The following is a 20,976-nucleotide window of genomic DNA, read 5'->3' on the forward strand; positions in this document are numbered from 1 at the left end:
AAACTCCCAGAACATCTCCCAATTGTTCCCCCAATCCAGCCTCAAAACTCCATCCAAGAGCGTCCACCATCTAATTGTATAAAGTGCTTAATAATCCCCCATAAGACACTGATAACTACCAATTTGTCTTAGTTTTACTTAGAACAAAGTAAGCACATATTGAATAACCCCAATAGAATTCAAACTATTTTTGCTTTTCTTCCCCCCCCACCAGATCTCCATAATTTGTGTAAAAAAAAATAAAAAAAACAAACATAAAAAAATCCAAAACAAACAAAAAAACCATTTCATGTATGAATAAATAATAATAATAAAAAAAAATCAGGCAGAGAATATACTTTATTTTGCGGTGTTTGCTATCTGGTACTTTTCCAGAGTACTTTTACAAAGTCACAATTATACAGGCATCTATCTTTATTCATATAGATATACAGGATGTGTCTAAAACCAGGGAATAACATGTATACTAGTTATAATATTCTTTGGTTCTTCTAGCTGTTCGGCAAGTGTTTAAGATAGAGATTTCAAGAGGGATTAGCAAAAAGCAATATGAATTTAATGAATTTATCATATGAAAAACGTACAATGTATTCCAAAAAAAGTGTTAACGTTTAGAATAAAGTCAGACTTTTATTTTCTATTCTTAAATAATTAACCTGAACTGTTGGCCTAAGATCTTACATCTAGATAAACTATAACGAGGGCTCATGAATTATATGTAGATCTAGAACAGGGGTGGCAATGTTCGGCTCTCCAGATATTTTAGACTACAACTCACACACCATCCCACCCACCCCCTTCTAAATATCTATTTTTTTTTTTTATCCCAGACCCTTTTTACTAGTCCTATGTCCATTATTATTTTACTGTTCCCAATTGAGAAGAAGTTTGAATTATTTCCCTCAGGCTCTAGATATAGATGCAACAGTGCGTCTAGTTTCAGTTATAGACGGCTTTGGAAGCTGAAATATTCTGTGGCCTGAAGAAAGCACAGAGAATTCTTTAATTATCTACTTCATCGCTGGGTAAGAATGGGGGGTTTCTGTAAGACAAAAAAAAAAAGGGAGTTAAGTTTTAGACACTTTGGTCAATCTAACCACATGCAAAATTAAAATCTGTAATTTACATACTTTACTAACACATTTTCATCCCCTCATCAGCAACTCAACCTGCGCATTCATTTGCATCGCTCTACATTTACAGAGTTCTACCCGAATTGTAACATTCCTTGCTCCAGTCTTAAGCATACATATGTCTTACCGCAAACATGCGATCAACCTTTTTATTTTTTCCATTTGGATTGCGTTGTGTCAGTGATCCACGGTAAAGAGCATTTCTTTCAAACACCCCATCTGAAACCATAAAACCACCGTTAAAGTAATGTGCCTCTCGCGTTCTTAATTAAACATTCTACACCATTGCATGTACTGACTGCATGTTGCACTTTTTCAAAATGAAATTTCTCATCTATGCACAATATAGATTTAGACCGCGGCAGCTACTTTTTTGATTTGAACAATGCACTTCCTCCTCAGAAAGGATTTGTGAAAGTACCGGAATGCAATGTGCCACCACTAAACCTTCGAGAGGTTTTGCTTTCTGGCCTACGCTAATCAATCTGGTCTAATCAATGTGACAGCTAGACCATTCTTACATGAATATAGTACACTGTTGGATCCCTTGCAAACATTAGTCACAAATTGTCTTTTTGTAAATTAAAATTAAATTAGGATTTAAAATATTTTCTATAATTGTCTACTGTAGCCTAGGAGCTGCTTGTGCAGTTTGGTACTAATCTGTCATTATGAACTGGTATTAGTTTTGAGAACACAGCAACATACTTTAGGTTACAAAACAGAAAATTCTGATCCTGATGAAAGTTCCCTAGAGGGACTGAAATGTTGACTTGCTGGAGTTCTTCAAATAAAGAACGTACCCAAATGAAAACCTTGGAGTGCCGGTATTTTTGTAGAGGCAGACAGAAAGACAGACACACATCAATAGCAAAAACTATCGAAATATAACAAAAGTAAAATGTTTTTCATATTATTACATCATATTAAAAGTTTATAAATGAAAAAAAATAATCTATTAAACTATTTTGAAGGCTTATCCAAAAATATTAAAATCGAGGTTCCAGACAAACAGAGTAAAAAAAAACAACCCCTCAAATTCTTTTTAGTGTATGTTGTCTAAATATTGATCTTTTCGGCAGCACCACATCTGAGAAATGCATGTTCTGGGTATGCCCCCAGCCCCCCCTTTTCTACGTATGTTTTGAGTCTAGACCAAATTCCTTTTGTGTTGAGCATCCCATCACTTTACTTCAGATGTCCCTTTGGAGGGGATCGAAGAAAAGTATACATTTGGTTGTTTTGGGTAGCAATATCACTTTTACAATACATTGTGATAAATCTGCTCTATATTAAATAAATATGGTTAATGTACACTTAGAAGCACCATCGCTTTAATTATTTAGTTTTGGTTTGACATTTTATTTTTTCCCAATTTATTTGTTCACGTTTTGAGTAATTATATATAAACAATGCAAAGGAAGAATTCAATGCACTTTAATTTATATTCATTTAGCACTGTTCATATTTAAGCAAGAGGTTTGTCTCCCATATTAGAATTATTGTAGGATCCACCGGTATTGGGGTTCTGTGATGTAATGGTGGGATTAACACCATATGGCAGAATGGATTCCCCATATTTGTGTGCAGTTCTTAATCTGTATTGTGGTTTATAGACAGGAACATTTTGCATTTTGTTTTTCAATTTTAAATTACTAGTTTACTATGTTTGCTGAGCCCATCACAAGAACGCATTTGATTTAACATGTCTCAGTATCACCAAAGTGTTTAAATCTTTTATATCTATATTGAACAACAAGTTCACAAAGAAATTACCACATCACTAGTATCATCTCTGTAGACAATAAGAAGAAAGACAGTATTTTTTATTTAAATTTTTTGCTTTTTGTGATTGGGCCATGCTATATTTTGACAATTCCTGCTATGCACATGTACGTCAAGGCAAACCAGCAACATTCACTGCAAAGAGGAGTGGGGCAAAATCCCTATTAGATGTGTGCAAACCTGGTGGCCAACTACAAGAAACGCCTGACCTCTGTGATTGCCAACAAGGGTTTTACCACCAAGTACTAAGTCGAAGGGGTCAAATACTTATTTCACTCATTGACATGCAAATCAATTTATTACTTTTTTGAAAGACGTTTTTTCTGTATTTTTATTTGTTATTCTGTCTCTCACAGACAGAATAACAAAAATTAAAATTATAGACTGATAACTTTTTCAGTGGGCAAACGTTCAAACTCAGCACAGGATCAAATACTTTTTTTCTCTCATTGTATGAGAATATCAAAACACTTGGACACGTTTCCAAACTCAACTAAAAATGACATTTAGCCGGAATTGACAAAAGCTGCGTGTTGTGTGAATAAGCCACTGCGACTCACACTATTGTATCGAGGGAGGAATATAAGCATCTCCTCGTAGCTCCTCGCATTGAAACATTTGTTACACTGACTATAACCTACATTACTATAGGTTCTAATTTACCAATTCAAATATTAACAAATTGTCACAAAATATTTGCCTACATTTAGGAAACACTGTAGGAGGTAACATAATATACGCTATGTCATTTTTGGATTTTAATCACTGACAAGGTCCAGGTTCTCATACTGACGAACTTACCTGACATCTGAGAGTCAATGTTAAACTTTTTTCTTAGAGCATCCTGCATGGACAGGATCTGAGGGGAAAAAGTCACACAGTAAGCTACGCCTCGCATTAGGAAGAGAAAATAAACTGGCCCTAGTTATGGTCCACAATCACTATAAACATGGTTAGCATTACACAGAGTCTAGCAAAGACAAGCTGCCCTCAAGCAAAATGTGTAAAACAGCATTGGCATTTGTATACGGATATTAAACTAGGATTTGACAAGTATAAATATACTTTCCTCTACAGATATAATGTAAACAAGCATTCACCTAAACATACTATCCACAGAAAAGATGTAAACCATCACCCCCCCTTCTATAAAAAAGTAAATAAAAAATAAGATGCAATTTAAAATTCCATACATATACTGCTACCCACAGAGAGAATGCAAACTAACATTTATATCTACAGACAGGATGTAAGCTGACATTCACATACACATACTGCCCCCTAAAGGAACAGCAGAACTTGGGATAAAATGGATGTCAGTATGGACTCGCAGCTAATGGGGCAAAACAATACAGTGCTGTACAGGGTCATCCCTATGTAACAAGGTCTGTATTTTGCAAACCATGCTCCGAATATGCCTGAATTTGGGCTGGATTTTAGCCAGGTTCTGGATTACTTAAAAACAGAGCCTGGATTTGAAAAATCTAAACTATTTGTCCGCTGGCAGCACTATCAGTACATCCTGCTTTGTACATATTTGGAATGCTATACTTTGTACAGGGTCTGAACGCAAAAAACACCAATAGAGTATTTTAAAGCAGACACTGAATGCAATGCATCCACCAAGGTTCAGGTGGATTGGCCAAATTCTGTCTGGAATTAGCTTTAGTAAATATGAGAATTGCAGTCAGACATTGCCATTCTGGATTGACAAAATCCTTTCTGTAGTAAATAACTGCAAAAGTGTTACTGTTAAACCCCCCCTCTGCATCCCCCACACACAGAGCAAAAGTACAACCTTAGCTTCACTGGGTGTTGAGTTCAGATTGTAGAGTTCAGGAGACGATGGTATGAATGGTTCTGTACTCCGAGAAATGGCTGTTACAGAAGTCTGGTAGAAAAATAACGGAAGTTAGAATCATTGGAATGTAGATTAGACAGAGAGCAAATGGCTAGCTTACCCCACAAACATAATGTTCTAAAAATCCCAAGGCCATTGATGGCGAGTTTCTAAATTTGATCTGTTTACCTGGGGACTTGACTTCCGTTTTGCTTTTTCTGAAGGCGAAACAGTAAGCCCTGCTGCACTAAGGGCAGCTATCCTAGATTCAATATCGGACACCTATTAAGCAGATTAGATATGTTAGTGAAGGATATAGGTTGTTGAAAGGGCCAACAAATGCTTCTGATAAGTACTAAGCAGGTTTTGGGTGCTAGTTCTTCATTTTAAGTTTAATGGTTGCAACACACTACCCAGTCAGTTTGAAATAAAGACTATAGGTAAATATTTTAGAAACCACTCAACTCATTGTTCTACATTGTGTTCATTCATCCGTCGACTTTGGCTGGCTCTGATTGTAATCACTTAATGCTTGAAATGAGTTGCAGAAGTGGGTAATAGAAATTATATTTTGGTTTAACAAAAGAGACTGCCACTCACTGTTCCTGTGATACATAACAATTCTCTCTAAAAGCCGAAAATGAATATTGATTGCAAATGAAAACAAACATCGTTTACTGAAGAAGCAGTGAGAGACAGGAACCAACTACTTATTGACTGCATTCTGTTTTCAAGAAACAATCCTGGTTTGATTTAAAAACAAAAAAGGTAATGTCTTAAGAATTTCCATCTTTTTCTGGTGATCTGGCTGTTCTCAAGTGTTTGTCTGCTGATACACCTAGAACAGGAACTGGCAGAGTATTCAGTGCATTCTTGATGCCTTATTGTTTTCAAGGGTAGGATTGTTTTCATGCATTACATATGTGTGTTCTCTGTAATGCAGACCTTTTTTTCTCATATATCTTTTTTATTGGTTTTGGGTAGTACTCCAGTGCATAATACATTTGCTGACGCAGCAGCTCATTGACCAGGCACAGCATCACCAGTTTGCAACATACCACATACATTATAACACGTACATTAATACAACGCTGACTTTTGCTTTACATCGGTGTTGTGTTATATCATTGCTTGTGTGACAGCTTGTCTGAGGCATTTACGACATGGAGCAGTAGTCACCTGTGCTCTCTAAATTGGTGAGCATACGTGGCTTATATCTCTTTCACGTCATGCATCCGGGTACAGAAAGAAAAAGAGATTAAGGGAAGGGTAACATTCAACTTTAACTCCAACCTGTGTACCTATTTGACCTGGGCTTTGCATGTTGTGCACATGGCTTTGGTTTCGCTACAGGACCCTTTGGCTCCTATGACTCGTGGTTCCCCCCCATCCATTCACCTTGAGCTTAGAACACTTTGATTTAGTACCTTATGTGTCTGTTCCGTCCTTCGCTCGGATGCTTAGCCATCCGCCCCATTGGATACTATGTTTCTCAGGTGTTCCCTGCAGTTTGTATGCCATCTGCTCATGAAGGCATATGCTATCACCCTTTCTGCTACCTCCTCTAAAGTTGGAGGCGTCTCGTTCTTCCACTGTGAGGCTATCGCAATTTTGGCTGTGGTTAATATGTTTAAGGCAGTTGTGGTTGCTGGATGTCTCACTGGATTGCTCGCGGGGAGCATATGAAGCAAGTAATGTACAGGATTCAGTGGTATTGTCATGCTAGTAGCTTCGTGTATGAGCGTTTGGACAGAGGTCCAGAATGGAGTTATGATTGGGCATTCCCAAAATACGTGTAGCAGCGACCCTGATGTGCGTTTGCACCTCCAGCATAACGGAGAAGTGTCGGGAAACATCCTAGCTAGTCTTAGGGGGACTAAATACCAGCGCATTGCAATTTTGCAATATGCTTCCCATAGGGACAAGCTCTTAGACGCTCGTTTAGTGATATAAAAGGCTTCATGCCCGTAATGCAGTCCTAATGCTGCTAGTATGTGCAGTTCAGGCAAAAAAAAAAAATAATTTAAAAATAAAGATCAAATAGAAGTGAACATGCCCACTTTCCATTAACTTGTATGGCAAGAATGTGTGAATTTTATTCAAATAATAGAAATGTGGATGCAGCAAATGTTTGCATGCTCTGTTGGGGGTTTATGGATTATTTACAGTTATACATTTCCAGTTTAGCTTTTCTCTCGATTGACAGACTACTGCATTTTAGCATACACCTGACATTATAACTGAATATCAGGATTATGTTTTTAAAGTGGCTCTGTCACATCAAACTGCCTTTCTCCTATTGAATCAGTTTCCCTTCCTCTTTCAGAATCGGTTCTTCGTTTCTGATCTATTTCTCTTTAAAACATAAGAAAGATCTAGAGTCTTTACTCACTTCTGACTATTTCCGGTATATACAATTGAGAGACCTAGTAAAAACACCCATGGTCAAAATGGGAACGGCACCCCCGACACCATTTGAACGACAATGCTTTGATGCACCTATACAAACCGGCCAAGTCTCCAATATCTACAATACTTTAACGACACACACCCCTCAAATCAACTTTAAATACATTGCGGTATGGGAACACCATCTCGGACTACCAGAGGATCCGAGCGACTGGTTGGAGATCTGGGAAGCGATAAAAAGCGATAAGCTCACTCACAGCGTGCATCACCCACAAAGAGCAGGCATATAAAACTCTATACGACTGGTATGACACTATACCATCTCTACAAGATGGGCTGGCTCCCGGACAGCTTATGCTGGAAGTTGTGTGGGGAAACAGGCTTTTACCTACACTGCTGGTGGCACTGCCCCAAACCAAAACCCTTTTGGGCGGAAGTACTAATAGAAAAAAATCATCACAAAACCCATCTCAGCGGACCCCTGGATGATGCTGCTAACCAAACCAACTGACTCCCTCACTAGGAACGAAAACCAACTCACTACCAGAATAATCCTAGCAGCACAATGAGCAATTGCGGAACTGTGGGCGGACCAACGAATCCCCACAATGACAACAGCCATACAGAAAATAAACAAGACATGAAACCTCGACAATCTTAAAGCACAAGTACACGACTCATAAAAGTCATTCCATAAGACATGGGACCATTCCATAAAACATGGGACCCCAACGGCACATGAATGAACTGGTGCGCGCCACGTCACCAAGGACCACCCCACCCATAAGCTTTCCCAAAATGACTTCTCACAAGACAGATTAAACTAAGCTCCCTGGCATGGACCGGACAGGTTTACAATTCGCAACCCCGAAGAAGCCGGGAATTTATGACAACCCACACTACACGAACTCTGGCTTAACACCAGAATAACTCAACCCACGCTCCCCTTCCTCTTTCCCCTACTTTTTTTTTTTACTTTGGCCAGACTAAAATGTGCACAAGCCCAACCCTACATGGGGAATGCAATGCACAGGGACCTCAAGCAGCCCACCTGAAACAGGCAGCAAAACGCACCCTCCCCCCAAACGCAGGGCCCAAGAACGAGATCCCGATCGTGCTCCTCACTTTTGGGTTTGATGTCCCCTCCTACTTTTAACCTCGCTTTTCTTCTATAGATAACACTCATGGCAAGAATACACAAAGCCACAGGGCACCAATAATAACACACTGCCTCAGAGACCCTATGACTGCCTCCCCAATGGAGCCACTCAGACCAATATCACCACTTGACCACAACGCACTTGTTCAACTAACGCAGCTATCAGATGCCAATGGGTGGGCTGGGGACCTTATCTAAGGTCCATAATGTAAATAACAATGGACCTCCAGTGGCCCTGTACCCTCTAGTATTGTTAACTGTACATAGTCATGTGATGTGTGGCTTCTTCTGTCAGTAAACCCCCCCCAAAAACCTTTTCAATAAAGAGTTAAAAAAACAAAACAAAACATATGACATTGGGGAATACAAAAAAAGACAAATGGTGGCGCTTAAGGCAGGCTCTACAATCTTGACAGAGAAAACTGAGTGTAAACCTATATCCTGTAGTACATTGATTATGTTAATGATTAATTAAAATATAGATTCTATCAGAGGTGTAAAGCACATTTTGGTTTCATTGACACTTTCAGGGTTATTTACTAAAGTAAAAATTGTCTGGAACTTAAAGTGAATTCAAGGCGAATTTAAAATTTAAGATCAAAATAGCTGAATTGGAAAAAATTATCAAAAAAAAAAAAAAAAAGGTATACTTCATGTTCAGCAAATGTGTTCTAAATGTTTTAAGTTCCCTTAGAATTCCTGACAATTCTTACAGTGGTGAATAACCCTGTTAGTGTGGCAAAGGCTTTTATTTAAATGACAACTTCTTGTTTTTCCATTGGGCAGTTTTAAATCAGGCACTGTTCAAACATTGAATTTTTACATTGGACTGCTGGAAGCTAATCAGCTTAACCCAAATATTTACAGGTCATGATTAGCTGCTGGCTGCATGATTAGCTGCTGACTGCATCTGTTCTTTTCCACTAAGGTTCTGAACAGATGAGCACCTCCACAGTGGAAAATGGTAAAGTCATTAGAGTTAAATGTTCAGACGATGAAGACAATGCCTCTCACCTCACTTTCCGCCTGCTGCACCTGTGCCATTGCGGATGCCACGCTGACCTCTATCTCTGAAAGCTCTGAGTCAGTGGTGCCACTCTGACATGCTCGTTCCTCCAGGTCTTTAAGATTCTTCTCTAGTCCGTAAGCCTTTTCTGCTGCCATGTACACCTGGCAATACAAGGAAACATTCTTTTTTTTTTTTTTTATCTTCATTATTAATGCAGTAAGTGAATATATATGTATTTATTGTTTAAGTAAAGTTAAGATAGTTATTTTGTCTGGCTAGTCATAAACATTAGCTAAATCATCAAGTGAAGTCTACCTTTGGCCATGATTGGTCTACCTTGTGACCATGAACTAATTTTTCTGTCAATGATCCACAATATTTGCTGAATTGCTGACTGTGTAATATGACGTAGTGCTAAGAAATCATCTTTTGTGGTTTTTTTTTTTTTTTTTTTATATAAACGTGATTGAAGCCAATACATTTTGAGATATGATTTAATACCGTGTGTCGTGTATCAGTCATTTCTCCCGAACTCGTAGGTATGTTTGTGCTTGTTGAAGTTCCAAGGACATTCTGCAGCCGTGAATATTCCCTGGGGAAGAATGTCTTCCCTTACACAGAAGGTAGGCATACTAGCATTTTAACACAAAGAGGTAGGTAGATTGGGGGTGAAATTCACCACCAACTTTCTAAGTGGAGCGCTAATGATTAACACTTACCCCTATAGTTTGAATAATAATTTGCAGTTTGCATAAACATAGGGGAAAAAGAAAAAAAATCTAATGCTGTAGTGTGTAACCACAATTCAATAGTTAATACAAAAATATACACACTCACAAAAATAGAGCCATAAATGGGACTGGCTTGGATCACACTCGCTTTGGTGTATTAAGGTCACACCTTTCCTCTTCTTGATTCCTCTTGTAGAGCACAGGAATAAAGCACAAAGAAAAATCCTCAGTGCAATGTGTACTTTATCTTCAGTCCTGCTGGTTACTTTGTTGCCCTTTGCCTCCTACACAAGAAGGGTTACCCCCCTTTAGTGGGTTAAAGGAACTCTATAGTCACCTAAATTACTTTAGCTAAATAAAGCAGTTTTAGAGTATAGATCATTACCCTGCAATTTCACTGCCATTTAGGATTTAAATCACTTTGTTTCTGTTTATGCAGCCCTAGCCACACCTCCCCTGGCTATGATTGACAGAACCTGCATGAAAAAAAAACTGGTTTCCCTTTTCAAACAGATGTAATTTACCTTAAATAATTGTATCTCAATCTCTAAATTGAACTTTAATCACATACAGGAGGCTCTTGCAGGGTCTAGCAAGCTATTAACATAGCAAGGGATAAGAAAATCTTAATTAAACAGAGCTTGCAATAAAGAAAGCCTAAATAGGGCTCTCTTTACAGGAAGTGTTTATGGAATGCTGTGCAAGTCACATGCAGGGAGGTGTGACTAGGGTTCATAAACAAAGGGATTTAACTCCTAAATGGCAGAGGATTGAGCAGTGAGGCTGCAGGGGCATGTTCTATACACCAAAACTGCTTCATTAAGCTAAAGTTGTTCAGGTGACTATAGTGTCCCTTTAACAGCCTTTTATCCCAGAGCCAGGTCCTTTGGGCTCTTTTTAAGGTGAGCAGGTTTTATCTCACTTATTTATACCATAACCTGTACATAACACTATGAGATTAAAGTCTTAAATAAAGGCTTGAAATTTGCACCTATGAGGCACTTTAATTCTTTATAGGCTTATAAAGACCTAATGAAATATGGAAGATTATCTAATAAAAAGTTATTTTTAAATAATTTTAATACAAAAATTATGGTTTTAAATTATGGATTGTTGAACATCTAAAAACACATGGATTTCAAGATCAGAGACAACATGGGTTTACTTCAGGGAGATCATGCCAAACTAATCTTATTGATTTTTTTGATTGGGTAACTAAAATTATAGATCAGGGTGGTGCAGTAGACATTGCTTACCTAGATTTCAGTAAGGCTTTTGACACTGTTGCACATAGAAGGCTTATCAATAAACTGCAATCTTTGAGTTTGTATTCCAATATTGTTGAATGGGTAAGGCAGTGGCTGAGTGACAGGCAACAGAGGGTTGTAGTCAATGGAGTATATTCGAAGCTTGGGCTTGTCACCAGTGGGGTACCTCAGGGATCTGTACTTGGACCCATTCGCTTTAATATTTTTATTAGTGATTTTGCAGAAGGTCTTGATGGTAAGGTGTGTCTTTTTGCGGATGATACTAAGATATGTAACAGGGTTGATGTTCCAGGAGGGATAAGCCCATGGCAAATGATTTAGGTAAACTAGAAAAATGGTCAGAGCTGTGGCAACTGACATTTAATGTGGATAAGTGCAAGATAATGCATCTTGGACGTAAAAACCCAAGGGCAGAGTACAGAATATTTGATAGAGTCCTAACCTCAACATCTGAGGAAAGGTATTTAGGGGTGATTATTTCTGAGGACTTAAAGGTAGGCAGACAATGTAATAGAGCAGCAGGAAATGCTAGCAGAATGCTTGGTTGTATAGGGAGAGGTATTAGCAGTAGAAAGAGGGAAGTGCTCATGCCATTGTACAGAACACTGGTGAGACCTCACTTGGAGTACTGTACACAGTACTGGAGACCATATCTTCAGAAGGATATTGATACCTTAGAGAGAGTTCAAAGAAGGGCTACTAAACTGGTTCATGGATTGCAGGATAAAACTTACCAGGAAAGGTTAAAGGATCTTAACATGTATAGCTTGGTGGAAAGACGAGACAGGGGGGATATGATAGAAACATTTAAATACATAAAGGGAATCAACACAGTAAAGGGGGAGACTATATTTAAAATAAGAAAAACTACCACAACAAGAGGACATAGTCTTAAATTAGAGGGACAAAGGTTTAAAAATAATATCAGGAAGTATTACTTTACTGAGAGGGTAGTGGATGCATGGAATAGCCTTCCAGCTGAAGTGGTAGAGGTTAACACAGTAAAGGAGTTTAAGCATGCGTGGGATAGGCATAAGGCTATCCTAACTATAAGATAATGCCAGGGACTAATGAAAGTATTTAGAAAACTGGGCAGACTAGATGGGCCGAATGGTTCTTATCTGCCGTCACATTCTATGTTTCTATGTTTCTAAACATCCATCCCTCCAAAATAAATCTAGTTTTTATCCTAGCCATCTTAGACACGATAGTATAGAGGCTTTCGAAAAGGCAGTTTTGAATGATTTCTAAAAAATGGGTAAACATAATAATGGTTGTAACCTCACTTTGGAAGAAAGGGCGTCCCTTAAAGGATTCAGAGAAAATGACCAAATTGTCATCAAACCCGCAGATAAGGGCGGCAGTTTGGTGATAATGGATTCTAACAAGTATGTGGCAGTATGCACATGACAGTTGGAGGATACTGAGGTATATCCTAAATTAAATGGAGACCCTTTGGGAAATATGAGGAGGTCCTTGACAGGTCTTTTGGACAGAGGAAAACTGGAAAGTATATGAACATCTAAAGAATATGAATTTTTGAACATAAGATGTAAAAACACCAGTTTTATTAAGTCCTGCCGAAGGTCCACAAGGACTTACTCAATCCACCCAGGAAATCGATTATCTCCGGAACTGGGTCTATTTCTAATAATTTGTCGAAATGTATTCCTTCCTTCAACCAGTGGTAATGAAAACGGAATCCTTTCTGAAGAACACGACAGATGTCCTGAGGATGTTAAAGAATCTGACATGGAAGGAGGGATACTATTTGGTAACATTTGATGTCACCTCCCTGTATACATGTATACCTCAAGACAAGGGCTGTAAGGCTGTCAGATACTTTTTTGAAAAAGATCAAACATTAAACTAAAGCTACAGTAGAGCCTTTATTGTTAGAAAGGGCCCTGTGGTGGTATTAGGGAGAAAGCAGGGGGGATGTAATACTTGGCTCCTGACTTAAAGGGGCTCAGAACACTCAGCCGGCATATCTTCACTCATATGCAACTTATGTATAGCTTTTACCCAGGGACGTATTAGCCGCGAGGCAAACAAGGCATTTGCCTTGGGCGGCACTTTCCAGGGGGTGGCAAAAAAGCCGCCCCCAAATGCCTAGGGCAAATGTCTTATTAGCCTGGCGGCTAACTAAAAATCCGGTCGGTCGGGCGGCGCTGGAGCACTTTCCCCTCCGCTCTCTCACGCGCCGCAGAGTGATGCCGGCAGCACAAAAACCAGGATACACCACTGCTTTTACCTTCACCTGCCTGCGCTGTAACGTTCATTTAACCACTGCCAGATAGAAAGCTCGGCTCCCATGTACATACAAATTCTCAGGCTGTAATTTTGTAACGGCCGAATACAAAGTTACTGAAGTTGCTTTACAGGAACAGTTCTAACTACTCAGTATCTATTTCCTGGGCAGCCTAAACAAAGTCTGACAAGACTGAAGTAACAGACTTTACGAGCAAACAATTACCGTTTAGAGTATCTTGATGGGTTTCACATGAATAAGTGATAACAAGGAATGTGATAACCTTACTATAATGGAATCTAGACAAACGGTTTTCTACTCTCTGTCTAGATCATCATATTAATAAGCTTATGCATCCATTTATGCAAATCTTTTTATGACCCATTGGGAGAATGGGAGAAGGGCAGCATGGCTGGAGTGCACGAGTACGTGCCTATCGCCGGTATATAGAAGATATGTTTTTTATCTGGGAAGGTTCAGAGAACGATTTTAAAGATTTGTAAAGTTTTCTTAATAACAACATGTGGGGATACACCTCACGAGTAACATTAGCACGTAGACCATTGATTTTTTTTTAGATTTGAAAATCTATATCGAAGAGGGAATCCTGAAAACACAAACTTTCTTTAAAAAAGTAGATGTGTAAGGGTATGTGGCATATAATAGTGGACACTACTCGCCATGGTTTAACAACATACGAAGGGTCAAATGCTCAGACGGAGTCAAAACTGTACAGAGGAGGGTATATTTCAACAACAGGCACAGGAGAGAAACAATATCGGGAGATTATTTTGGAGGAAGCCCTTAGGATAGTGAAGGATATCTCACAGATGGAACCAATTCAAAAGATTAGAGAAAAGAAGAATGACAAAGATCATTTTAAGGATGTTTTAGTTTTTGATTTTGATAAATCAGCATAGGTCTATTAAGAAAACAATCAATACATTCTGGCCCATTTTAGAAACAGATAGAGATTTAAGTGATATACTACCACTGAGACCTAAAATCACATTCCGGGGTGTCCAGAGTTATTACAAAGAAATAAGGCAAAAAACCATCTGACATTTTTCTAGGTTGACCTATGGGCTTTTACAGATGTAAAATGTGCTACACATGTAAAAACATGCATTGCACCGATGGAAAACCTGTTCTCCAATTAAGATCAGAAAGGACACAAAAGGAATTTAAAATTAAGGAACATATTACTAGTAGTAATGTTACCCATTTATTGAAATGTCCTTGTAACTTACAATATGTGGGGAGGACAACACGTTCTCTCCTCATAAGGGTTAAGGAGCATGTTTACAATATAAGGAAGGGAGTTGAGAGTAATAGTGTCTCGGAATATTTTAAAAGGGTTCATGGACAAAAAGTGCAAAAACAGAGTGGTAGACACAGAAGAATTAGAAGTAGTTAAAATATGAAAATTATATATATGTACATACAGGATATTCCAACAATATGGTGGTGAATATAAACCTTGAGAAAATATAAATATAAAACAATGATAGTGCAATATGCCAATGAAAAAGCTTTTGAATAAAATATACGAAAAATCATTGTTTTATATTTGTATTTTCTCAAGGTTTATATTCACCACCATATTGTTGGAATATCCTGTATGTATGTATATATCATTTTCATATTTTAACTACTTCTAATTCTTCTGTGGCGGGGTCTACCACTCTGTTTTTGCACTTTTTGGTTATTAGCCGGTATTGGGAAGTCCTGCTGGTTCACTGCTGCCATATATTTAGTTATTTTAGAGAGCCCCTTCACCTGCTTTTTCTATGTTCATGGACAAAACCCTGGTTGTTAGAATTTTTAGGTACCGTATTTATCGGCGTATAATACGCACTTTTTCTCCCTGAAAATAGGGGGCAAATGATGTGTGCGTGTTATACGCCGATATAACATATTTTTCGCTCCATAAAACGCACTTTTTTTTCCCCTCAAAAGTGAGGGGAAATGTCTGTGCGTCTTATGGAGCGAATGTGAAGGTTTACTTACCTGTCTTGAAGCATGGGCCGGTGTTCAGTGCGCACCGCGGTACTGGAACTTCAATTTCAGGTTCCGGTTTCCGGCGGGACTGAAAGGAAGTGTGCACACTTCCTTTCAGTCCCGCCGGAAACCGGAACCTGAAATTTAAGTTCCTGTACCGCGGTGCGCGCTGTGAAGCCGGCCCACGCTTCAAGACAGGTAAGTAATTATGGGACAATGGGAGGGAAAGTGCACTATGGGACAAGGGGAGGGGGGACACTATGGAAGGGGGGGAGAACACTATGGGATGAGGGGGGGGGAAACTATGGGAGGGGGTGGAGAATACTATGGGAGGGGGTGGAGAATACTATGGAAAGGGGGGAACACTATGGGATGAGGGGGAGGGAACACTATGGGAGGGGGTGGAGAATACTATGGGAGGGGGGGGGAAATACTATGGAAAGGGGGGTGGACACTATGGGACACTATGGGACCTGCTATCCTGGTCACAAGAGCATATATCGGATCCTCCTCGGGCATTTTAGCTAAGAGTGGGGCTATTACCACTCTATTTGAGAGTTGAACATCTAGAAGAATTTTCTTAAAATACATTTTATCTTGTAACGTTATTGCACTAGGAGTGCTTTCTGTTTTTCTTTTGTCTCCTATTTGCAAGTTGACAAGTATATATAGCTTTGTCACACTGCAGTTTGAATTGTTATTTCACAGTATAACTGGTTTTGTATACACCCAAAATACACCAAAGTGGTAAAGTGTGAATATCACTTTAAGAGGTTGTACATTAAGGGTGATTTTTGCGCACCAGCACTTTCGTTTTGTATTGTATTTAAACCTCATTACCAGGGTTTCACGTTGGTTGCTGCAATTGCACTGAGAATTGCATGATTTATTAAGTTGTATGCGCCATCTTATTTATATATACATATGAATGCAAACCTGTTTTTCTACTGATATTGTGCCATAGTCCCTAGTTAGTACCCAGGGCCTTCCACCTACATTTGTAATAAAGATAGTTTTTTTTTTTTTTTTTTTAAAGGGGTTTTTACTAGCCTTTATCCAGTGCCAAGACTCCCTGGGTGCTGCAGACTTCTCCGCCTCATGTGAGGTCATCAAGGAGGCGTTGCTTCCTTGTCAAAGGTCCAATCCAATGCTCCTCATAAAAGAGCATTGGAGGAGTAATTTGCAACCTAGAGAACTGCATTGAGAAGAAATGGTTGGGGCATTAAGTGGTCCTTTAATATTTCATACAGTGGATACTTCAAATGTGAATAGTCGACATATCTTTTTAGAACTTTCCCGTGTTCAATAGGACTCCGTTATCATTAGTTTTGGGCCTCAGTCACCTGCTTAGGTGTTGAGTAAGTACAATAACCTAAGACGTTCCAAGAGTCTGGGAATGTATTGCTCTCCTGAACAGTCACCTCCAGACTATGAGCAAGACCTAACAAGTCAATTAAGGTTTTGAGATCTAAACCAAACAAAGACGTTTACTTTTTTTTCGATGAGTTAAACTATGCAACTATTAAAAAAAACTGCAATAGAATTTGCAGAGGTTGTTTTAACTTATTTAGTTTTTTTCTTTACAAGCGTTTTGACCAAGAAGAAATCTGTTTGCCATTTTCTCTTCTTTTGGATCAACAGAAAGAGAGAGATGTGTTAAAAGCTGAAGTTGGCGGACTTGCTGTGTAACTAGAATCTCAGTAAACCTGAAATCATTCTTCAGATATTGGAAATGTGCAATTAGTGAAAAGTCATATTGCACATGGATATCACCAAAAAATAACCAGTAGAAAATAAATGCATCTAATGTGAGTAGGCTAGGTTGAACAAAACAAGTGCTGGTAAGAAAGGAAGAAGGATTCACCCAGTAAAAAAAAGTGTGTCAAAATTTTGAGTAACCAATTCGGTGATGTTGGTGGTTTTAGATTCACTTGACATTGATACATATTATATATCTGGAACAAACATTAATCTCAGTTTAATATTTTTGGATAAGCTTTTACAATGACTTTCTCCCCAAAATATTACCATTTATAAAAAATCTATCTACATATCAAAAATACCAAAATATTAAAGCATTTTTCAAAATATTACATTTTAAAATTTTATCCAAGAACATAAAATAATTTGGAAAGCTTATGCAATGATATTAAAAGATAAGATTCATAAAGCGAAGAGAAGCAGGATTGTTCATGAAAAGGTGTTAAACTGCATTCAAAGAGAGAGTGAGGGATGTTTTGATCTAAAAAGTCAGACATCTTCAAGAACAAGATATTTAGTATTTGGAACTAGTATTTATTAGATAATTAGTACAAGGTACCAGACTGATGAAATGAATGGGTTACAATCTAAATAGAGAAAGGGTAACTTATGGTAAAGCTCTTGATGGACAGAAAATGGACATTGGCAACTGAATTAGGAGGTCAGATTGAGTATTTTAGGTGAGAATGATACATGCAAGTTACAGAAATTAGTGGACGACTTACTACACTATTTTTTATTATTCTTTGTATTTTTGGCATACAATTATGTCTCATGGGCAATGTCCACTATTCTAAAGTATATTTTTTCCCACGTTCTTACATTTTCCTCAAGGTTTTGGAATTCAGTCTGTGCCTTTTTGCTGCCTCTCATCTTGGTGCTAGTGATAGCGGCATGCTGGCTTTCGCCCCCCAACGCTTCTTGCATGGCTCTCTCTGTGGCATTTATGGTCCGCAACGTTTTAGCTGTGATGTCACAAAGAGCTTGAGCCGCAATTCTCTGCAGATGGAAGAAGTAACTGTCCAATCAGAGCAGAGAGCCAAAATGTACGAACTGGCAATTCTGTGTTGGGGCTACCGTTACTTAAATTATAAAAATGTTTCAAATTTAATTGCAGACAAAGTTTTAGAAATGTTACGAGATAAAAAAAAAAAAACAAAGAAAAAAAAGCAAAAGTATTACAAATGATTACTATATACGGTAAGTCTTCTGCTGACTATATGGCTATAAAGAATAATCATAAATCCCAAGCTGTCAACATTGTATACATATATCGACATGCAAAAAGTGTGTTTTTGGATAAAGTGAGCAACAATAGCTGGATATCAAAATTATAAAATAATACTCTAAATGAGCAGCATATTGGAATCAACCACAGATAAAGCCGTCATTTAAAAAAAAAAAAAGAAACAAACACTGATTTTCATGACTTGCTAATATAAGAAATTGTGTAGGAAAAAAAAGTAAATAAAAGCAGATAACCCATGTCATGCATATTCTTTTGTTGAAAGAGCTAAAGAGATCCATTAGCAGAAATCAAGTTTCAATGGTCTGACATTCGACAAGCAAACTTTCCTACGTCTTATGCTAAAAGGGTAAGAAAGGGCCTTCGTTTCGTTGAGGGCAGTGAGGAGCATTAATTTGCCAGCTTTGGTGCTGCTCCTATAGAGCTCTCAGCTACAAGTTCAGGGCCCTGCTCAAGAGGTACTTTAATCTCTATGAAACATCTTTTAATCTACGCCTACAACAAAAGCATCCTTTTTTTGAGGGGGCAGAGAGCGCCCATTAGCAGGTCCTTATTGCAAAAGGCTGGAAAGGAGAAGTTCCGGTTATTTATTTCCCTCCTTTGTTTTTTTTGACAATTGTAAAGAAAAATCCTGCCAGTTGTAGGACATGTACTTTCAATTAGGGTTAACCCCTTAAAAGTTCGAAGACTCAGATTTCCCAAATGTACCCATTTCATCTTGGAGAAACCCTTATATTACAGCACTCACTAAAAATAGGGTTTCTGTATTCTGTAGGATGGAGTATGCAATGTCAAACATTGTACTCTGTTGTGTAGATTCACACATTAAAAAAAAAAAAAAAAGGATTAAGAACATTTTTTAAAAAAATTTACCTACGTACGTTTAACTTTGACTGCATAGGAGTCGCAGGGGGCCACCAAGCCATAGCAATGCTGTGACGAATAATATTTAAAATAAACCGTGACCTGTCCGTCCAGGTTATTAAGTATACATTGTTAAGAAAATGATAAAAAAAAAAAAAAAAATCCCAAAGCAAACTTAATATGCAGCTACACACCAGAGAAAGCTATCTGAAGCTAGACGAAGATTGCTTCCTGACCAGAGTCATTCTGGCCTACGAGGTCTAAATGTATACCATAAAGTTTTAGCGAGCAGGGCTTTAGGGGATTGGTATACATTGTTTATTCCAAAGCTGTGGGTTTACTCATTGCATAACATGAGTGACTCATACCAATAGCAGCCATAACAAGGCTGCTATCCATTTAAACACAGCAGTGTTCACAGTGCTGTGACCTGTACTGCATGCAAGAACCACCAGAACGGTCAGTTGTGAGCTCAGATTTTCTCTGGGGTAGAGAGATCCTTCCTACAAAACAGACACAGCAAGCTGTAATATAGTTGCAGTGAGGTTTACAAATTGTGCAGTTATAAGACACTCTCCGGAAGGAGAATGAATGCAAAGCACTCTCTGCACCACAATACTTGCAACGATCGAAGGTTATTATGCTTCTTAGAGTGTCTTGGTAACATTTCAAATCCTGTTGTAACTTGTTTCTTGACAATTCACTAGTGCTGAAACCTTGTTAAGTCCATCATGTTGGACAATGGAACTATGGCCATTTAACCCCTTAAGGACCAAACTTCTGGAATAAAAGGGAATCATGACGTGTCACACACGTCATGTGTCCTTAAGGGGTTAAAGAGTAGTGTTGTGGAGAATTCTTTACTACCATTCAATTAACTGCTTCAGGACGGCATAGTGCTACAGATGTTTAATAATAACCTTAACAAGCTGGTAAAATGATCACACTGTAATGATGGCAAAGTTTGATTCTTTTTTATTCTAATTTTAAAGCTACATTGTTTTGACTATAGATATCTAGAATTTGGTATGTGTTACAATAGTACATAAAAACAATCCACTCAAATCCATTAGCAAGAGATAAATACACCCAATACACTATACCAGTGATGGCAAACCTTTTTTAGCCGAGTGCCCAAGCTGCAACATGAAAAAGACTCATTTATCTTAAATTGGTGACACTGCAAATAAACATAAAAACTGAAATTTAATTAAAAATCAAACAAAAAAAAACAAAATTAATCTAAATTGTATGCTGTATAGGAGGTGGGAGGGTCTGGTAGGGAGGGTCTGCTGCTGATTGGCTGGAATGTGTCTGCTGACTGTGAGGTACAGGGTCAAAGTTTACTCAATGATGACGAATAGGGGGCGGACCGAACATCGCATATGTTCGCCATCCGTGGCGAACGCGAACAAGCTATGTTCGCTGGGAACTATAATAAATAAATGCCAAAAATAGTAATAATAGCAGGTATGTTGATTTACAAAAAATATATTTTATAAAAAAAAAATATATATAT

The 20,976-nt window shown here is 38.2% G+C and overlaps 1 protein-coding gene across 3 annotated transcripts in view; it reads right to left on the reverse strand.

The window, feature by feature from the left end:
* Nucleotides 1-321: 321 nt before the first annotated feature.
* Nucleotides 322-20,976, reverse strand: part of MLPH (melanophilin) — a 96,162-nt gene continuing 75,507 nt past the window's right edge. For 2 of the 3 annotated variants that reach the window (XM_063430008.1, XM_063430010.1), the window contains 6 exons: nucleotides 9,341-9,496; nucleotides 4,948-5,040; nucleotides 4,717-4,809; nucleotides 3,720-3,777; nucleotides 1,261-1,352; nucleotides 322-1,042 (listed from right to left, as the gene is read on the reverse strand). In XM_063430008.1, coding sequence (XP_063286078.1) covers nucleotides 1,016-1,042; nucleotides 1,261-1,352; nucleotides 3,720-3,777; nucleotides 4,717-4,809; nucleotides 4,948-5,040; nucleotides 9,341-9,496 — 519 coding nt within the window. In that variant the 3' untranslated portion in view covers nucleotides 322-1,015. Of the gene's footprint in view, nucleotides 1,043-1,260; nucleotides 1,353-3,719; nucleotides 3,778-4,716; nucleotides 4,810-4,947; nucleotides 5,041-9,340; nucleotides 9,497-18,169; nucleotides 18,347-20,976 lie in introns of all 3 variants that reach the window. The other variant, XM_063430007.1, reaches the window with a different exon arrangement.

Source organism: Pelobates fuscus, chromosome 8 (genome assembly GCF_036172605.1).
Source record: "Pelobates fuscus isolate aPelFus1 chromosome 8, aPelFus1.pri, whole genome shotgun sequence".
NCBI classification, from domain to species: domain Eukaryota; kingdom Metazoa; phylum Chordata; class Amphibia; order Anura; family Pelobatidae; genus Pelobates; species Pelobates fuscus.